At 28.8% G+C, this 15,377-nt stretch overlaps 1 protein-coding gene across 1 annotated transcript; it reads right to left on the bottom strand.

The window, feature by feature from the left end:
- Window positions 1–5,689: 5,689 nt before the first annotated feature.
- On the bottom strand, window positions 5,690–6,326 carry LOC114190141 (probable histone H2B.3). Its single transcript, XM_028078922.1, has one exon. It carries the CDS (start codon window positions 6,240–6,242, stop codon window positions 5,823–5,825), a length of 420 nt encoding a protein of 139 aa, XP_027934723.1. The 5' UTR covers window positions 6,243–6,326; the 3' UTR covers window positions 5,690–5,822.
- Window positions 6,327–15,377: the final 9,051 nt, after the last annotated feature.

The following is a 15,377-nucleotide window of genomic DNA, read 5'->3' as shown; positions in this document are numbered from 1 at the left end:
AAAATACTATTTCTCACAGTGTAATTTTGATTTAACATTTTATTTATAATTTTTTATATTTTCTTATTAATTTATAAAATATTGATTTACTAATTATTTTTTATTTATTTTAATAATTTAATAACTATATTAAAAATAATTAAAAATAATAAAATACATACCAGATGTGGACATCCAGTATTCATTGGAACTGCATGTTGATATTCAGTGCACACTAGAAACGGATGTCAAAATTGGTTTTGAATGTGCACTTTCAATATTGATTTGATTTTTTTTATTTAACAAATATTTATTAAAATATTATTTCTCATCGTGTAACTTTTATTTAAAATTTTATTTATAATTTTGTGATTTTTTTGTTAGTTTTCAAAATAGTGATTCACTAATTATTTTTTTATTTATTTTAAGGTTTAATTATGTCTTTGATCCCCATTTTGGAGTCAAAATCTCAAAATGGTACCCAAATTTTTAAGTCTCAAATTGGTCCCCTTTTTTGTTAAAATGTCTCACGTTTGCCCTTTCTGTTAAGTCAAGGTTGACGCCGTTAGAGGGAGTGTCACGTGTTAGTTCCTCGATTTTTTGAATTTTTTATTATTATTTTTTTTTTTGAATTTTTTGAATTTTAAAAAAAATAATAATAAATATTGCCACGTGTCAAGCTGTCATCGTGCCACGTGGCAGTGACGGTGACAGTGACACATGTCAGTATTATGCCAGGTGTCATTTCCTTAGTCTTAATTTGGTCCCTTTATTTTAATTTGTCTCAATTTAGTTTCAATTTTTGTAAAAATTAGCAATTTTGTCCCTCTCCAAATTGAAACAAAAATTAATTTTATATAAATGTTATACATATATTTTTATTAAATTTGATATTTTTATTATATATTTTTAACATAGCTAAGTTTATTTAAAATTATGTTTCACATTCAACTTTACTTAAAATTGTTTTCAAATTTTAAATTTATATGTGTTTTATTGCTTTATTACACCTGGCATAATACTGACACGTGTCACTATCACTGCCACATCACTCTGTCACTACCACGTGGCACGATGACAGCTTGACACGTGGCAATTTTTTGATTTTTAAAAAAAAGTCAAAAAAAAAAATAAAAAATAAAAAATAAATTCAAAAAAAATAATAAAAAAAATCAAAAAATCGAGGAACTGACACGTGGCACTCCCTCTAACGGGTCAACCTTGACTTAACAGAGAGGGGCAAACGTGAGACGTTTTAATAAAAAAGGGGACCAATTTGAGACTTTTAAAAATTTATGTACCATTTTGAGATTTTGACTCCAAAATGGGAACCAAAGGCATAATTAAACATTATTTTAATAATTAAATAAGTTTGTTAAAAAATTTAAAAAGTATTAAAAACAATACCGGACGTGCACATCCGGTATGCATTATAATCGGATATCGACATTTGGTGAAGAAGAGAAGCAAATGTCAACTTTCTTGAACTGGATGTCCACATCCGGAATTTTTTTTTTCTGACTATTTTTTTAAAATTATTGGTGAGTGTGTATTTTTTTATTGACCTTTTTTTTATTTCGTAATTTTTTTTAATTTTAGAAATATTCGTTTAGTAAATTTTTTTATCTTTTTACTACATTAATGAATATTTTTAAAAGAATTATTAAAATAATACATGATGCAAAAGATTTAGTACACTACATAAACGGAGGTCAACCTCTCTATGAGATATCCACATTCTGTGTTAAGATAAAAAAAATTTGAAATTGTTTTATTTAAACTTTATTGCTTCGTGTGTATTTTTTATTTTCTAGTTTTCAAAACATTGATGTAGTAATTATTCTTTTCATTTATCTGAAGAAATTAATAAAAATTTTAATTATGAAGCCTCTTTCATATTTTTAGTAATTTTTAGTGAAGAGAAATGAATGTCAACTTTCTTGAATCGGATGTCTACATCCAGAAAAAAAATTCTGAATATTTTTTTAAATTATTGGTGAGTGTGTATCTTTTATTGACCTATTTTTATTCGTAAATTTTTTTTTAGTTTTAAAAATATTCATTTAGTAATTTTTTGTTTAGTTTTTTACTACATTAATGAATGTTTTTAAAAAAGTTATTAAAATAATACCTGATTTGAAAGATTTGGTACACTACATAAACGAAGGTCAACCTCTATCAGATGTCCACATCTGGTATTAAGATTAAAAAAAATTGTTTAAACTTTATTGCTTCGTGTGTATTTTTTATTTTCTATATTTTTGTTTGTATTCAAAATATTGATGTAGTAATTATTCTTTTTATTTCTTTGGAGAAATTAATAAAAATTTGAAGTTATGAAGGCTCTTTCATACTTTTAGTGATTTTTTGTTAATTAATTGTAGGTGATTATAATTATGGAAGATTTTCGTTTGAGTTATTTGAGTTTTTGGATTCTCAAGTAAATTTGAGTTTGGTGTCAAACTTTTCTTCTTTCATTCATGATATATGCAAAGAAGATTATACCTCTAACTTTACAACTAATGAGATTTTCCCCACACGTAAAGATTTAATTAAGTAGGTATGAGGGGTTCCTTTTGATCTTGGTTTCATTGTTATTATTCTAAGATCTAATAAATATAATGGACAACTCGGAAGAAAGACGTATGTATTATTAGGATGTATTATTAGGACATGTAGTGTCATCCTGTGAAGAACGACTAGAGTAACGTCTAGAGGAACGACCATGGTGTGTGGTGCCACCTCATGTCCTAGGCATATCTTTAAAAATATAAACAATTAACCAAAACGAAAAGTTCAAAATTTCAAAAAAATTCAAAATCATTATATCGGATGTTGACATCCAAAATACAATAAAATTAAATAAAAAATACTACAGATGTCGACATTCATAAACCAATTCATCATATCGGATGTCGACATCCGGTATACCCTAAAGCAGTTATGGATATCGACATCCGTAAGCCAAATAATCATAACGGATGTCGACATCCAGTGTATCCAAAATTTTAAAAAATAGACTACGAATGTCAACAATCGTAAGTCAAATTACAATAACAAATTTTGACATCCGTAAAACAAAAAAAAAATAAGTTACAGAAGTCGACATCCATAATACCAATTATCAAATCGGATGTCGACATCCGTTTTTATAGAATTTGTAAATCTAACAAAAACAAACAGCACATCGACAAACAAAAAAGAAAACATGCAGCAAATAAAAATAATGGATAATAATGTCAAATATAAATCAACTTCTTCTCAAGTATAATATGTAAAAATTAAAAAAGATAAATAAATAAACCACTTTTACGAATGTGGGAGCAAAAGTTTCCAAGATGCACTATTTGCAGATTTGGAAAAGCAACACTAGTTGTGGATGTGGGAAAGCAAAAGAGGCAAGAGGAAGAAGAGCACTATCATGTGTGAAGGAGGCAGTTCAGTTAAAATAGGAAGTGAGATCAATTATGCACATTAAATAAGAGAAAAATAAGAAAAAAAAATTATTTTATATTTTAACAAAGGGTAAATTGAGAATTTTAAAATTTATTAGGGGTACAGAATAAGTTATTAGAGATACATGGAAAAGCTCCCGGAGGATATTTGTAATAGAAATAAACTAAATCTGATGTGGATTTTGAAGACCGAAAAGAAATAGAGCTTACCAGAAATAATATAATGGAAGGACAACTAACTAGGAAAGACAAACAAAAAAAAGGAAACTGAATGAAAAAAAAAAATTGTTTATTTAGATCAACCATATACCGACTAAGTCTCTTATCTAATATAAAAAAATATAAATAAAAGAAAAACTCATATTAAACATATCACCCCGTTCATAATTTAAACATTTCTATAATGTTATAACCAAACCAACTTATATTATCGGATCATGAGAAGTATCCTTTTATTCGTGGTCCGTTAACGAAACAAAGCAATTTACAGCCTGAAAATAATTTGATTCACTTTTCGCTAATAGGAAATTATTTTCTTTCATATAACTTCTGTGTAAAAAGATGGTAAATAAACTCGTTTCAATAGATATTATTCGAATCCGTCTTTATTTTAAAGGAGAATCTCCATATTGATTAGGTATGGACATGAGTATGAGAAATTCCGACTTTTTTAATTAGGTATAAAAATGGTACGTGAATGTAATATCTTCACCACAATACATGTTTCCGTAATATCTATGTACCGTTTAAATTATTAAAATATTAAAAATTAATTAAACAACCTCATATATATATATATATATATATATTCTATTTTTTATTTCTTCTAATTATTTGGTTTGTCATTAAACTTATTCGCATCTCTAATATATTTTTTCATCTTATCATAACATTTTCGTAATTATGTTAAAATGATGTATATCAATTAAAAATGTTTATGTCTCATATTTGAATATTTTTATTATTTTTTAATACTTTTATTTATTGTATATTTTCCTTTTATATGAAAATGTTTAATACTCTCAATTTAAGTGTTTAATAACATAAACGTTTCATTTACTAGATAATATAAAAGTAATATTTACTTATTATTAATAATTTTTGTTTTATTTAGAGAATTTTTTTGTTTTTTTAAAACAATTTTCATATTTGAAAAGTTTTTTCAATCTATAAAGTATTTTTCATTTTATTATATCTTTAATTATACATTTATTTTTTTGTGCAATTTTTTTCAATAGTCTCTCTAATTGTTTTTAGTATACACATTTGTTAAATTTTAATATATTTATTTATTATTTATTTTCATCAAGTAGAATACTATTTCTATATATTTTATTTATTTATTTTTTATTTTTAACTCATTATTAATCATACTGTAATTTTTTCAATATAATTATATAAATAACTTTTATTTACTAAAATATATAAATTTAATATAATTTTTATGAATATTTTTTATCATAATTTTATTATAAAATTTATATCAAAATTTTACTATTATGTTTATTATTTTTTTATGTCATTTTGATCTATTATAAAATTTATTAGTATATAAAAAAAATATTCATTAAAATTTGTATTAAATAAATATTTAAAATATATTTTAATTTGAATATTATTTTTTTTATATTTTTTTTAAAAATATTTTAAATTTGATGAATTAGATTTTATTAATGTTTAATAATTTAATAAATATTTTAATTTTCATAAATTATTAGTAAAAAGATGTGCACGATATAGATACAAGATTATACTTATTATCCATAAATTTTTTTTCCAGGATTAAAAAGTAATCCTTTGATTCTAGTGTATTGTGAAAATTTTATCGAATTAAGTCTTCCCGAAAAACAAAAATCACTACCCCAAATGGAGCTTCTTTACAAACCATAACGAATCGAGAGAAACATATAATCTACATTGTAAAAACACAAGAAGAGTCTACAGTGTCCCTGGACAATAGTAAAGAGCTCAAAGAATTGAGACCCACACTCAATAACCTGAAATTTTTACAAGACAGTAAGCAACCCAATTACTAGTTCTATATATCAAGCCCCGTAATCAGTGTTCCCAAAAATTTAAAATAAAATAGCTTCAAAAAAGCATTCACGTAAGAATCTAAGGCGGTTAATCAAATTGAAAATTAGCCAAACTATAACCCAATTAAACTCTAACAATCGAATCAACTCAGTCGAAAACACAATTCTGACCTAATCTCATTTAACCCAATAAAATCAAATCGAATAAAACAAAATCAATACACAATTATTCAAAGTAAAGCTTTCATTAAAAACAGTTCAGATCATTACATGTACGAACTAAAGCTCAAAAAAAAAAAAATTGTTCCACATGAAACCCTAGATCCGCGATAGAACCGCCTAAAAACCTAAATTAAGAGCTAGTAAATTTTGTAACGGCCTTTGTGCCTTCAGAAACGGCGTGTTTGGCCAATTCACCAGGTAGAACGAGACGCACCGCAGTCTGAATTTCTCTTGAAGTAATGGTAGGCTTTTTGTTATAGCGCGCCAAACGAGACGCTTCCTGTGCAAGCTTCTCAAATATGTCATTGATAAAACTATTCATGATTCCCATAGCCTTACTGGAAATGCCGATATCGGGATGAACCTGCTTTAGGACCTTGAAGATGTAGATCTTATAGGTCTCAACGCTCTTCTTCACGCGCTTCTTCTTCTTGTCGCTACCGCCCTCCTTCGAGATCTTCTTCTCCGCCTTCGGTTTCTTCTCCGCCGGTGACTTCTCAGCCGCTGGCTTCTTCTCTGCCGGCTTCTTCTCAGCCTTTGCTGGTGCCATCTTAAAACCGGAAAAGCTGAAAAGTTGTTGCGATTTCGTAAGCGAAAGAGGGTGAGCGAATTGTGATGCAATGAGTGAATGAGGGAAGAGTGGAATTATATATAGGGATAAGAGATGGGTTCTTATTGGAGGAAAGGGTTTCACACGGATCGATGACGTGTCCGGTTAGATGTTTGCTTTTAGTTTGGTTAGTCAACGGCTCAGATTTCACCGTATCGTTTTTCGCTTGAGGAATTCCCTTTGGATTTTACTACTTAGTAGGACACCAAGTTGTGACACGTTAAGTTTTTGTTTTTTATTTTTTTATTTTCGTTTTTGGGCTCAGGATACAAACGTAAGGCTCAAAAGGCCAACCCGAATAAAGCCCATGTACAAAATCACAAAACGATAGGACAGGCATTTATTTTTATTTAATTTTTTATACAGATATTAAAAAAATAAATTATTAGCTTTCCAAATAATTGAACCAAAATATGCAATGTATGCGTATTTCAACATTGTTAAAGCACGAAGTTAAATTAAAATTTTATTTAATTTATAAATTTTTTTTATTTCAAACTTTTACTCTTTTTTAAGAACTTAATTATATGTGTGTGATGAATAATGATTACAATCTTTTAAGTATAAGTTAAAAAAGCTTTAAACCACGCAAATGCTCTTGTTTTGTGGGGAGTTAAGCGGGTTTAGTTAAGTTTTCGAATTAATGCATTAATTAATCCCAAATTAAATATTGAATATTAAATAGACAAACAAATATCAACATAAAGTTACAATTATAATGAATTGAGCAAGTCGAATACTCATAACAATGTGGATTAGAAATCTAAACAACCCACGAAAACAATGAATGTAAAAATTTCACACACTTTTATTCTTGCATGTAAACTTAAAGTAATTAAACTGTCTATAAATTTAGTCAGTAATTCGTGATATTGTCTTTTTCTTTATATTATCCAATATAAATGTAAATTTAAATTATAAAATCAATAATTAAATAATATAAATTCCACTTGAGTATAAAACTATTTCATTATCACACATATTTTAAAAATGATAAAGATGTAAATAGAGGTAGAAAAACAAGACATGAATTTGCGACAATTTGAATACGTGTGAAATTTTATCCCGCTAAAAAATTTGGGTAAAGTTTAGAAATTTATAATTTTCTTAAAAATAATATTACTATGATGACCTCACTATATTAACAACTCGACTTATTTCATTGTTGAAAAAATTGATTTGTCATATATCCAAATAAGAATTGTATAAGATATATATGCGACCATAAAATCATTTAAATATTTGTAATTGTTCAATAATCCGAAGAACTCAGTAAATAAAGAAAATTAATAGAAAATATCTTTATTATTTATATGAGATATTTGGATAATATTCCTATTTCGAGGAACTTACAAATGGGTAAGTAAATATGATGAAAAAAAAAAGGTATGAACAATGCTCAAAGTATCCAATAAAAAAGATTGAAAAATGGATCTATAGGAAACAATATATACACTCTAAATAACCTTGTACCTACCAAAACACAATCTCCTTCTTTATGTTACCTTTTGCAGTCTGAATAACCCTTTTAATATGTAATTTCCCTCCACATGTGACACAATATGTTTTATGCACACACATTTGTTATTATTAGTAACAAGATGCACTAAGAAAACCCATATGAGACTAGGTACTTGAGCCAACTTAAAAGAAGTTTATCTTAACCATTTTGAACTTTTAGTGTTAAACTTTACTAGTGTTCAAATTTTTTAATGTCAAGTGAGGATTGTGGAAAATGAAATGTTAAGGTTGGTTTGAGTGATTATTAAAGAGAATAAAATATTAAAATGGTTTGTTAGTGAGTTGAAAGTATATGCAAATGGCAGGATATTTCGATGGGATACAACATGGAGAGTCGGTACCAATTAGACATGAGACAACTCATGTAAGAGAACATGAAATCATTTCTAAAAAATATACGAACTTATTGTCTTAAGGTTTTAAGTTAAAAGTTTCAGTGCAAAACCTTAAGACAATATATTTGTGGATTTTCTAGGGATGGCAATAGGTGAGATGGGGACATGTTTTGCTATCACATACTTATTTTTGTAGAAAAAACTCATCCCCATACCCAAACCCAATGAGTATCAAACTTTTGTCTCATCCTCATCCTTACCGGATAATGGATATAATCTCATACTTATACTTGCACATGTTTTCTTACTACGTCAATGTTAATTTTAATTAATTTTTATAAAATAATAAAAAATTACGGTAAAAGAAACATAATATTATCAAATATTCAATATTAGGAGTAGGGATGTCAACGGGGCGGGTATGGTACGGGTAGTAGCTCCCCTGTACCCTACCCGCTGGATAAATATATGTCCCGTACCGGTACTCATATCCGTCGGGTATCCATTGTGCGGGTATCCGCCTATTTTTTTCATATCCACGGGTATCCACGGGTACCCGCGGGTATTTGCAAAATCATTTAAAAAACAAATATTTAATCATAAATTCAAATAAAATAAAATACAATATTGTCATAAATTTTAAATAAAGTTCAAATAAACTCAAGTTGATACAAGTCCAAATAATTGTAAAAGTAAATATAAAATGACGTTCAACACAATAGAAATTCTTTAATTAGTGCTTTGATCAACAAACTCATTTTCTCCGATTGGTTCCTGAAAATAAACAAAATAAGCAAATAATAAACCTCAATTGTCACATGCCAAGTATTCTTATTTTGATTCCATCATTTGACAACAAGCATACCATAAACGTCATTGTCTATATAAGGTTTGATGTATATGCCCAATTTCAAAGAAAGGAAAGAGAAGAATGTTAAGGGGTGTAAGTTTAGTGGGTACGAGTACCCACGGGTACGAGTACCCACGGGTACGGATACTATGATAGTCGTACCCTCCCCGTTAACATGCAAGTATCAAAAATACTCGTACCCACGGGTAGCGGGTATCTATTTTTAATATTTGTTTTCTACCCGTTGTGGGTTTTATCCACGGATACCCGCGGGTACGAATTTTGTTGACATCCCTAATTAGGAGGATGGTGTGTTTTCTTCGATATCAAATACTTTGAAATTAATTATAATTGTTTACATTTTAGATTATAATACCATATAAAATTTTATGAGAACCAAAACCAATGGCGGAACTTCAACAAAACTTTTAGGGGGGCCAAATTATATTTGTTATATATAAATTATTATTTTTAGTTAAAAAAGTTTTAATTTTCTCACATCATTTTTTCTATTCAAAACAATCACTCATAACAATAGAATCCAAATAATATGACAATAATATATATAAAAAAGTAGCATAAAATTTATCATCAACAATAATATGTTAAAAAAAAGGAGCAAAAGTTACTTTCCGGAATCACATTCTAAAGCATTTAAAAATTTATTATATACAACTTTAGGAACTTTAGAGAGTTGTTTTTCATTTTCTTCAATTTTTGGATTCTCATAAAGTTTCTCAAGTTTATATGACATAGATGTACTTTTTTCATCTTCATCACAAGCCTTCCATTTAAAAAAAAATCAATTATTTTACTCTTTGCCATAATTTTTCTAATATAAATTTGTCACCTCTCACCTATTTAGAAAAATATTAAATTATGAATATCCTAAACTAAATCTTAAAACCAAGACTCAATATTCTAAGAAAAATAATAACTTCTAGATTATTACATTCTCTTATCTTAGAGATTCATAATTTTGTTCTTCCCTTACACAACTTAAAAGTCTAAAATAACTCTATCTACTCAAAGAAGAGTTTGATGAACAATTAAAGCATGATTTTATGATCTCTAACCGATAGAGATATGCCTAAAGCGTAAAAAAGGCATATATTACTTCGGAAAAAAAAGAGTAAAAAATAAATTTATTCAAAAAAAGAAATTGTTTAATCCAAAATGTTCCTTAACTCCTCAATTTTTTCTAAGTGCAATTTGATTTTGAAAAAAATAAAAAATTGATGATGAAAATTGAAATAGAAACAAAAAAAGAGAAAGAGATAGAGACACAAAAAAAACAAATAAAGAAATAAAAGAAATTATAATAAAAAAGAAAAAGATAATTTTTAAATTTAAAAAAGGTTTTTTTAAACTAAATTAATATAAATAAAATTATAATATATAAAATATTTTTTAAAAATATATAAAAAATTAGAAAAAAAAAGTGTTGGGGGAGCCATGGCTCCCTTATGTCAACACTAAGTTCCGCCCTTGACCAAAACATTTATTAAATTTGCAAACATTAATGAAACCTAGTTGATAAAATTTAAAAATATTTATAAAAAAATATAAAATAAAAACAAATATTCAAATTAAAATATATTTTAAATGTTTGTTTACTTCAATTTTTTAATTTCTAATGAATCTCTTTTTTATACACTAATAAAAGTTATAATACATCACTTGTTCAAAATGACGCAAAGAACAAATAATACATAATAATAAAATTTTGACATAGATCTTGTATCTTTTGAACTCCAAAATATGTTGGATGGTGATAAAAAAATATTTATGGCAATTACATTAAATTTTTATATTGTAGTAAATAAAATTTATTTATACAATTATAGTAAAAAAATTATAGATTGATAATGAGAAAATAAAAAATAATTAGATAAAATATATCGAAATATTATTCTACATGGTGAAAATAAGCAACAAATAAAAATGTTAAAAAATTAACAAATGTGTGTTCAAAATAATTTGAGAGACTATTGAAAGAAATCGCACAAAAAGAAAACAAATGTATAACTAAGGGTATGATAAGACAAAAAATATCTCAGAGATCTAAGAAAAATGTTCAAATATCAACATATATATACTTAATGGTTGAAAATTAACAAAAATTATTTTAGCAAAATAAAATAGTTCTTCAAATGAAACAAAAATTAATAATAATAAGTAAAGATTTTTTTTGTTATATTACCTAGTAAATGAAAGGTTTATGCTATTAAATACTTAAATTGAGAGTATTAAACATTATCATGTGAAAGAAAAATATACAATAAATAAAAATTGTAAAAAAATAATAAAAATATTCAAATGTGAGACATAATAACTTTTTAATCGACATACATCATTTTAACATAATTACATAAAGGTTATGATAAGATGAAAAATATATTGGAGATGCGAATAAGTTTCATGACAAACCAAATAATTAGAAGAAATAAAAAATAGAAAGTATACATATATATATATATATATAGTTACTTAATTAATTGTGAATATTTTAATAATTTAAACGGGGACAGATATTATGGCGGCGATATGTACATCTTCATACCCAATTGAAAAAGGCAGAGATTCTCCATACCCATACCCAGTTAATGCGAGAATTCCCTGTTAAAATGGGGACAAATTCGGGCAAATATACCGACGAGGTAGGTTTATTTGCCATCTCTAAGGTTTTCTTCCTTATATGTTGTTCAACTTTCTCATTTTTTCTCAATGTGAAGCTCCAACTTACACTTGTTTTCCTAACAAATTTCTCCTTAAGAATGAGTCATTTCACATTAGTACATTATTTCTCAAGTGAAAGCATTTTTAACCACAATTACCTTAGTGGTGACCCTTACTTGTACCGTTGTTTGCCACAACGATACACAAGCTCAATTCTCGATAAAGCAATTATTAAGGAACAAATTATTGCAAATGACATTAATTGTTCCCAATGGACGATTGTTGAAGATGAAATGGATAGTTGTTGAAGATGAGACTTTTGTAAATGACTTGTCTTGTGACTTAAGTTAAGTAAGTAAATTCACAATTGAATCATGGAGCTTAATTATTATACTTTTAAGTAAAAAGATTTTCTCTTTAACTAAAAGTATAAGTCTAACATTAAGGGTGGAAAAACAAGTTGGCACGACTCACTTTGACTTGGTTCACCAAAAATAGAGTACGAGTGGGCTAAAAACTATGGTTCACCTTGTCAATGGACAAGATAATAGGTTGGCAAGCCAATTTGTTAACTTTTTTTCTTTTTTAATTTTTTTATATACATGTACTAAAAATACATTTAATCATACAAATATTTTGAAGTCTTTTATTAATTAACTGAGGACTCTAATTAGATGAATTAAAATGATTATTACTGTAACACCCCATTTAATTAATAGCCGTAATTAAAGGAAATGTCACAACATAATAACATAGCAGCGCAGTCTTAGAGTTTCTACAAAACGCCTTACGATAGATCAAGGCATACCAAGACGTTAACTAAACAAATACAGTAGTCAAACTGAAAGAAATGGAAGTTTTAAAAGGGCAGCCAAATATATGGGTCGTGGTCCCAAAAGAAAGCTCATAATAGAGAAATCCAGCCCAGATGGCTAAGTAACGGAGTCACCATTCCCTTGTTGACCACGAGGACCTCGCCCATCTGCTCCCATTAATTAAATTGATGATCATCGCAAGAAAGAAGAGCCACATACAAGACAATCAGACAACAAACACGGTAAGCTAGAGTAAAACAGTTCATCAAGTAATTACACATCATTACACAATCCAAACATTTCATATATCATACAAACATGTTCTGACTTCACAAACAATACACTAGACCCTGATTCGACTCATCCGGATACGTATAGTCTTGTCGGATTCAGCGGATGCTTGCACTTGTGGTGGAAACCTCTGCTCACCCCCGAGATGCTCACCCCCGAGCTATGTGTTACAAGTGTTACAATGAATCAATTTCCCTCACCACAAGGTTAGCCGTTAATGAATTTCAGGCCTCCTGCTACACTCACCACAGGAGTCGGTCCGCTCTAGGTGAGACTAACTGACTCCTTAGAGTGTCAGGATGCAACCTTACCTTGAATCCTTACTAAACTATACAGATGGGGCACCACCATGAACACCCACTAACAGGGGTCATGGAATTACGTTCCGATCATTGAAGCGCAACCCCGGAGGTCTCACCTAGAGACTTCAAGGAATTACACACTGACACAGACCAAAAATCATACATCAACAATCAGAGAACACTAATCATGCTTACAATTTCATACCAACCTCTGAAAATGAATCCTCATTCTTATCACATGTTGAATCCATACCACTGGTCATTACCACCCCATGAGTATAGGGCCTCATCTCATAACAATATCATGCCTCTTTAATTCCAACCCATTCATTGATTTCACATGCCAAGATCCCTCAATCACATCTATCAAATTTATAATACAGAACATACCATGCCTTTTCATTTCACAGACTTCATACATCATACAAAACACATCATAAACCAACAATACAATTACCAAATTAACAAAGTCCTCCAACCTGCAGCGTATCTCGCTCAAGCGAGAGGGGTACTCTCGCTTAGGCAATAGACTCTCGCTTAGGCGAGATCACGACTAGTGCTGGGACTTTCTCGCAGGCTCGCTTAGGCGAGTCCTGGCTCACCTGAGCGAGACAACCTATCACCCAACAACGAGGTCTCTCGCTTGGGCTAAACCACAGCAGCACTCCAGGCCTTCACTCCTCATCGCTTAGGCGAGTGGCTATCGCTTGAGCGAGACTAGGCCTCGCTCAAAACCAGAGTCCTCCGCCTGGGCAAGGGTTCGCGAAAACCTTGGTTTGCTCCTACAAGTCTCGCCTGGGTGAGATTGACAGATCTCGCCACTACTTCTCCTGCAACAGTCACATGCTCACACCCAAAATGATAGTACATGGTCGTTCACGCATTCAACACAATCATACAGTGCATACAACATTCAACAAACTCTAACTCAGCCAGAAAACAATCAAGACTCTGACTCTAACTTCCTCGTACCTGGAAAAAGCTTAGTAGAGACCCAAACGGCACGACCCCGAGCACAACAGCTCTAAGGATGAACTATGGGGCTGAAAACAGGGTGGGACAGAACCAGGAGATGGAGTTAACAGAGGCTCTTAACTAAAATGTCGAAAAGGTGAAAAGGAACCAGGACGAACAAGAAGGAATACTTACATGGAGTAACAAGTTCTCTTAGCTCAACGTGACAGTGGAAGCAAACCCTAGCAGAGGGGTTGACGGCTGCAGTCCTAGGTTCTGTGAAAATAAGTGAAAAGTGTGACTTAGGACAACGAAGAATGGTTTTATCTACTGGGCCAACCCTTAGGCCAACTTACAAGGACAACCCCTTTAATTTAGGATAGGAAAAAAAAAGAAATATTCTTAATGGGCCTTACAATTACCTTTACTTTTAAAATTACTATTTTAAACTTAATTTGTAAATATTAATTATTTTAAGTTACAATATAATTATACATGTGTGTCTTTAAATAATATAATATAAATAATTAATTTTTTTATTTGAATTTTAATTTAAAGATTATGATTGTCGAAACAAACTGAAATGAACTAGTATGTTGAACATACCAACTTAATCCATCAAATTGTGATCAGTTGAAGAATCAATCTATTAGGTCTAGTCCATTTTGTCATGTCTACCTAGTGTTAAACACTTTAATCAACAACGAATTTTAAATCCAACAACAAATTTTAGAAAGACAAATCGAATAAAGCATTCAGATTTTTTTCACAATGAAAACTATGTCATCCGTCGAATATTATCTAATAAGGAAGAACAACATTCAACTTTTATATTACTTCCGTAACAACTATTTGACTATGTTCATTGAGCAACATGTAGTTTTTATACTAGTTTATCAAATATTTACGTTTAATTCTTCTTTAAGAACTCTTAAACAGTTCCAGTGATAACAAAATTATTTCATCTAAGAAGAATTCTAACTCTCCTATCATGCTCATATTGAATTTATTATGCATCAATTAGAAAACTCCTTACATAGAGGTTCGTTAATAATACTAAATATATTATCGTTTACATAAATTTAAACAGTTATAATTTTAAAAGAGTAATCTATGTAAAATAGAGTAATATATGCTAATAATATGATAAAACCATTTTTTATTGTTAGAAAATAACATAAACGGTCATACCAAACTCAGAGAGGTTTGCTTTAATTTAAAGAGTTTTGTTTAGCTTAAATACATTATGAGAAAAAGTAGCATTTTTAAACTCATGAATTTGTTCTATAAGTACTTCCTCTTTGATGATACAGCTCAGTACATACTTA

This window comes from Vigna unguiculata, chromosome 7 (genome assembly GCF_004118075.2).
Source record: "Vigna unguiculata cultivar IT97K-499-35 chromosome 7, ASM411807v1, whole genome shotgun sequence".
Lineage (NCBI taxonomy): Eukaryota > Viridiplantae > Streptophyta > Magnoliopsida > Fabales > Fabaceae > Vigna > Vigna unguiculata.
The sequence above is the reverse complement of the archived record's forward strand: the minus strand, read 5'-3'. Positions and strand labels throughout refer to the sequence as shown.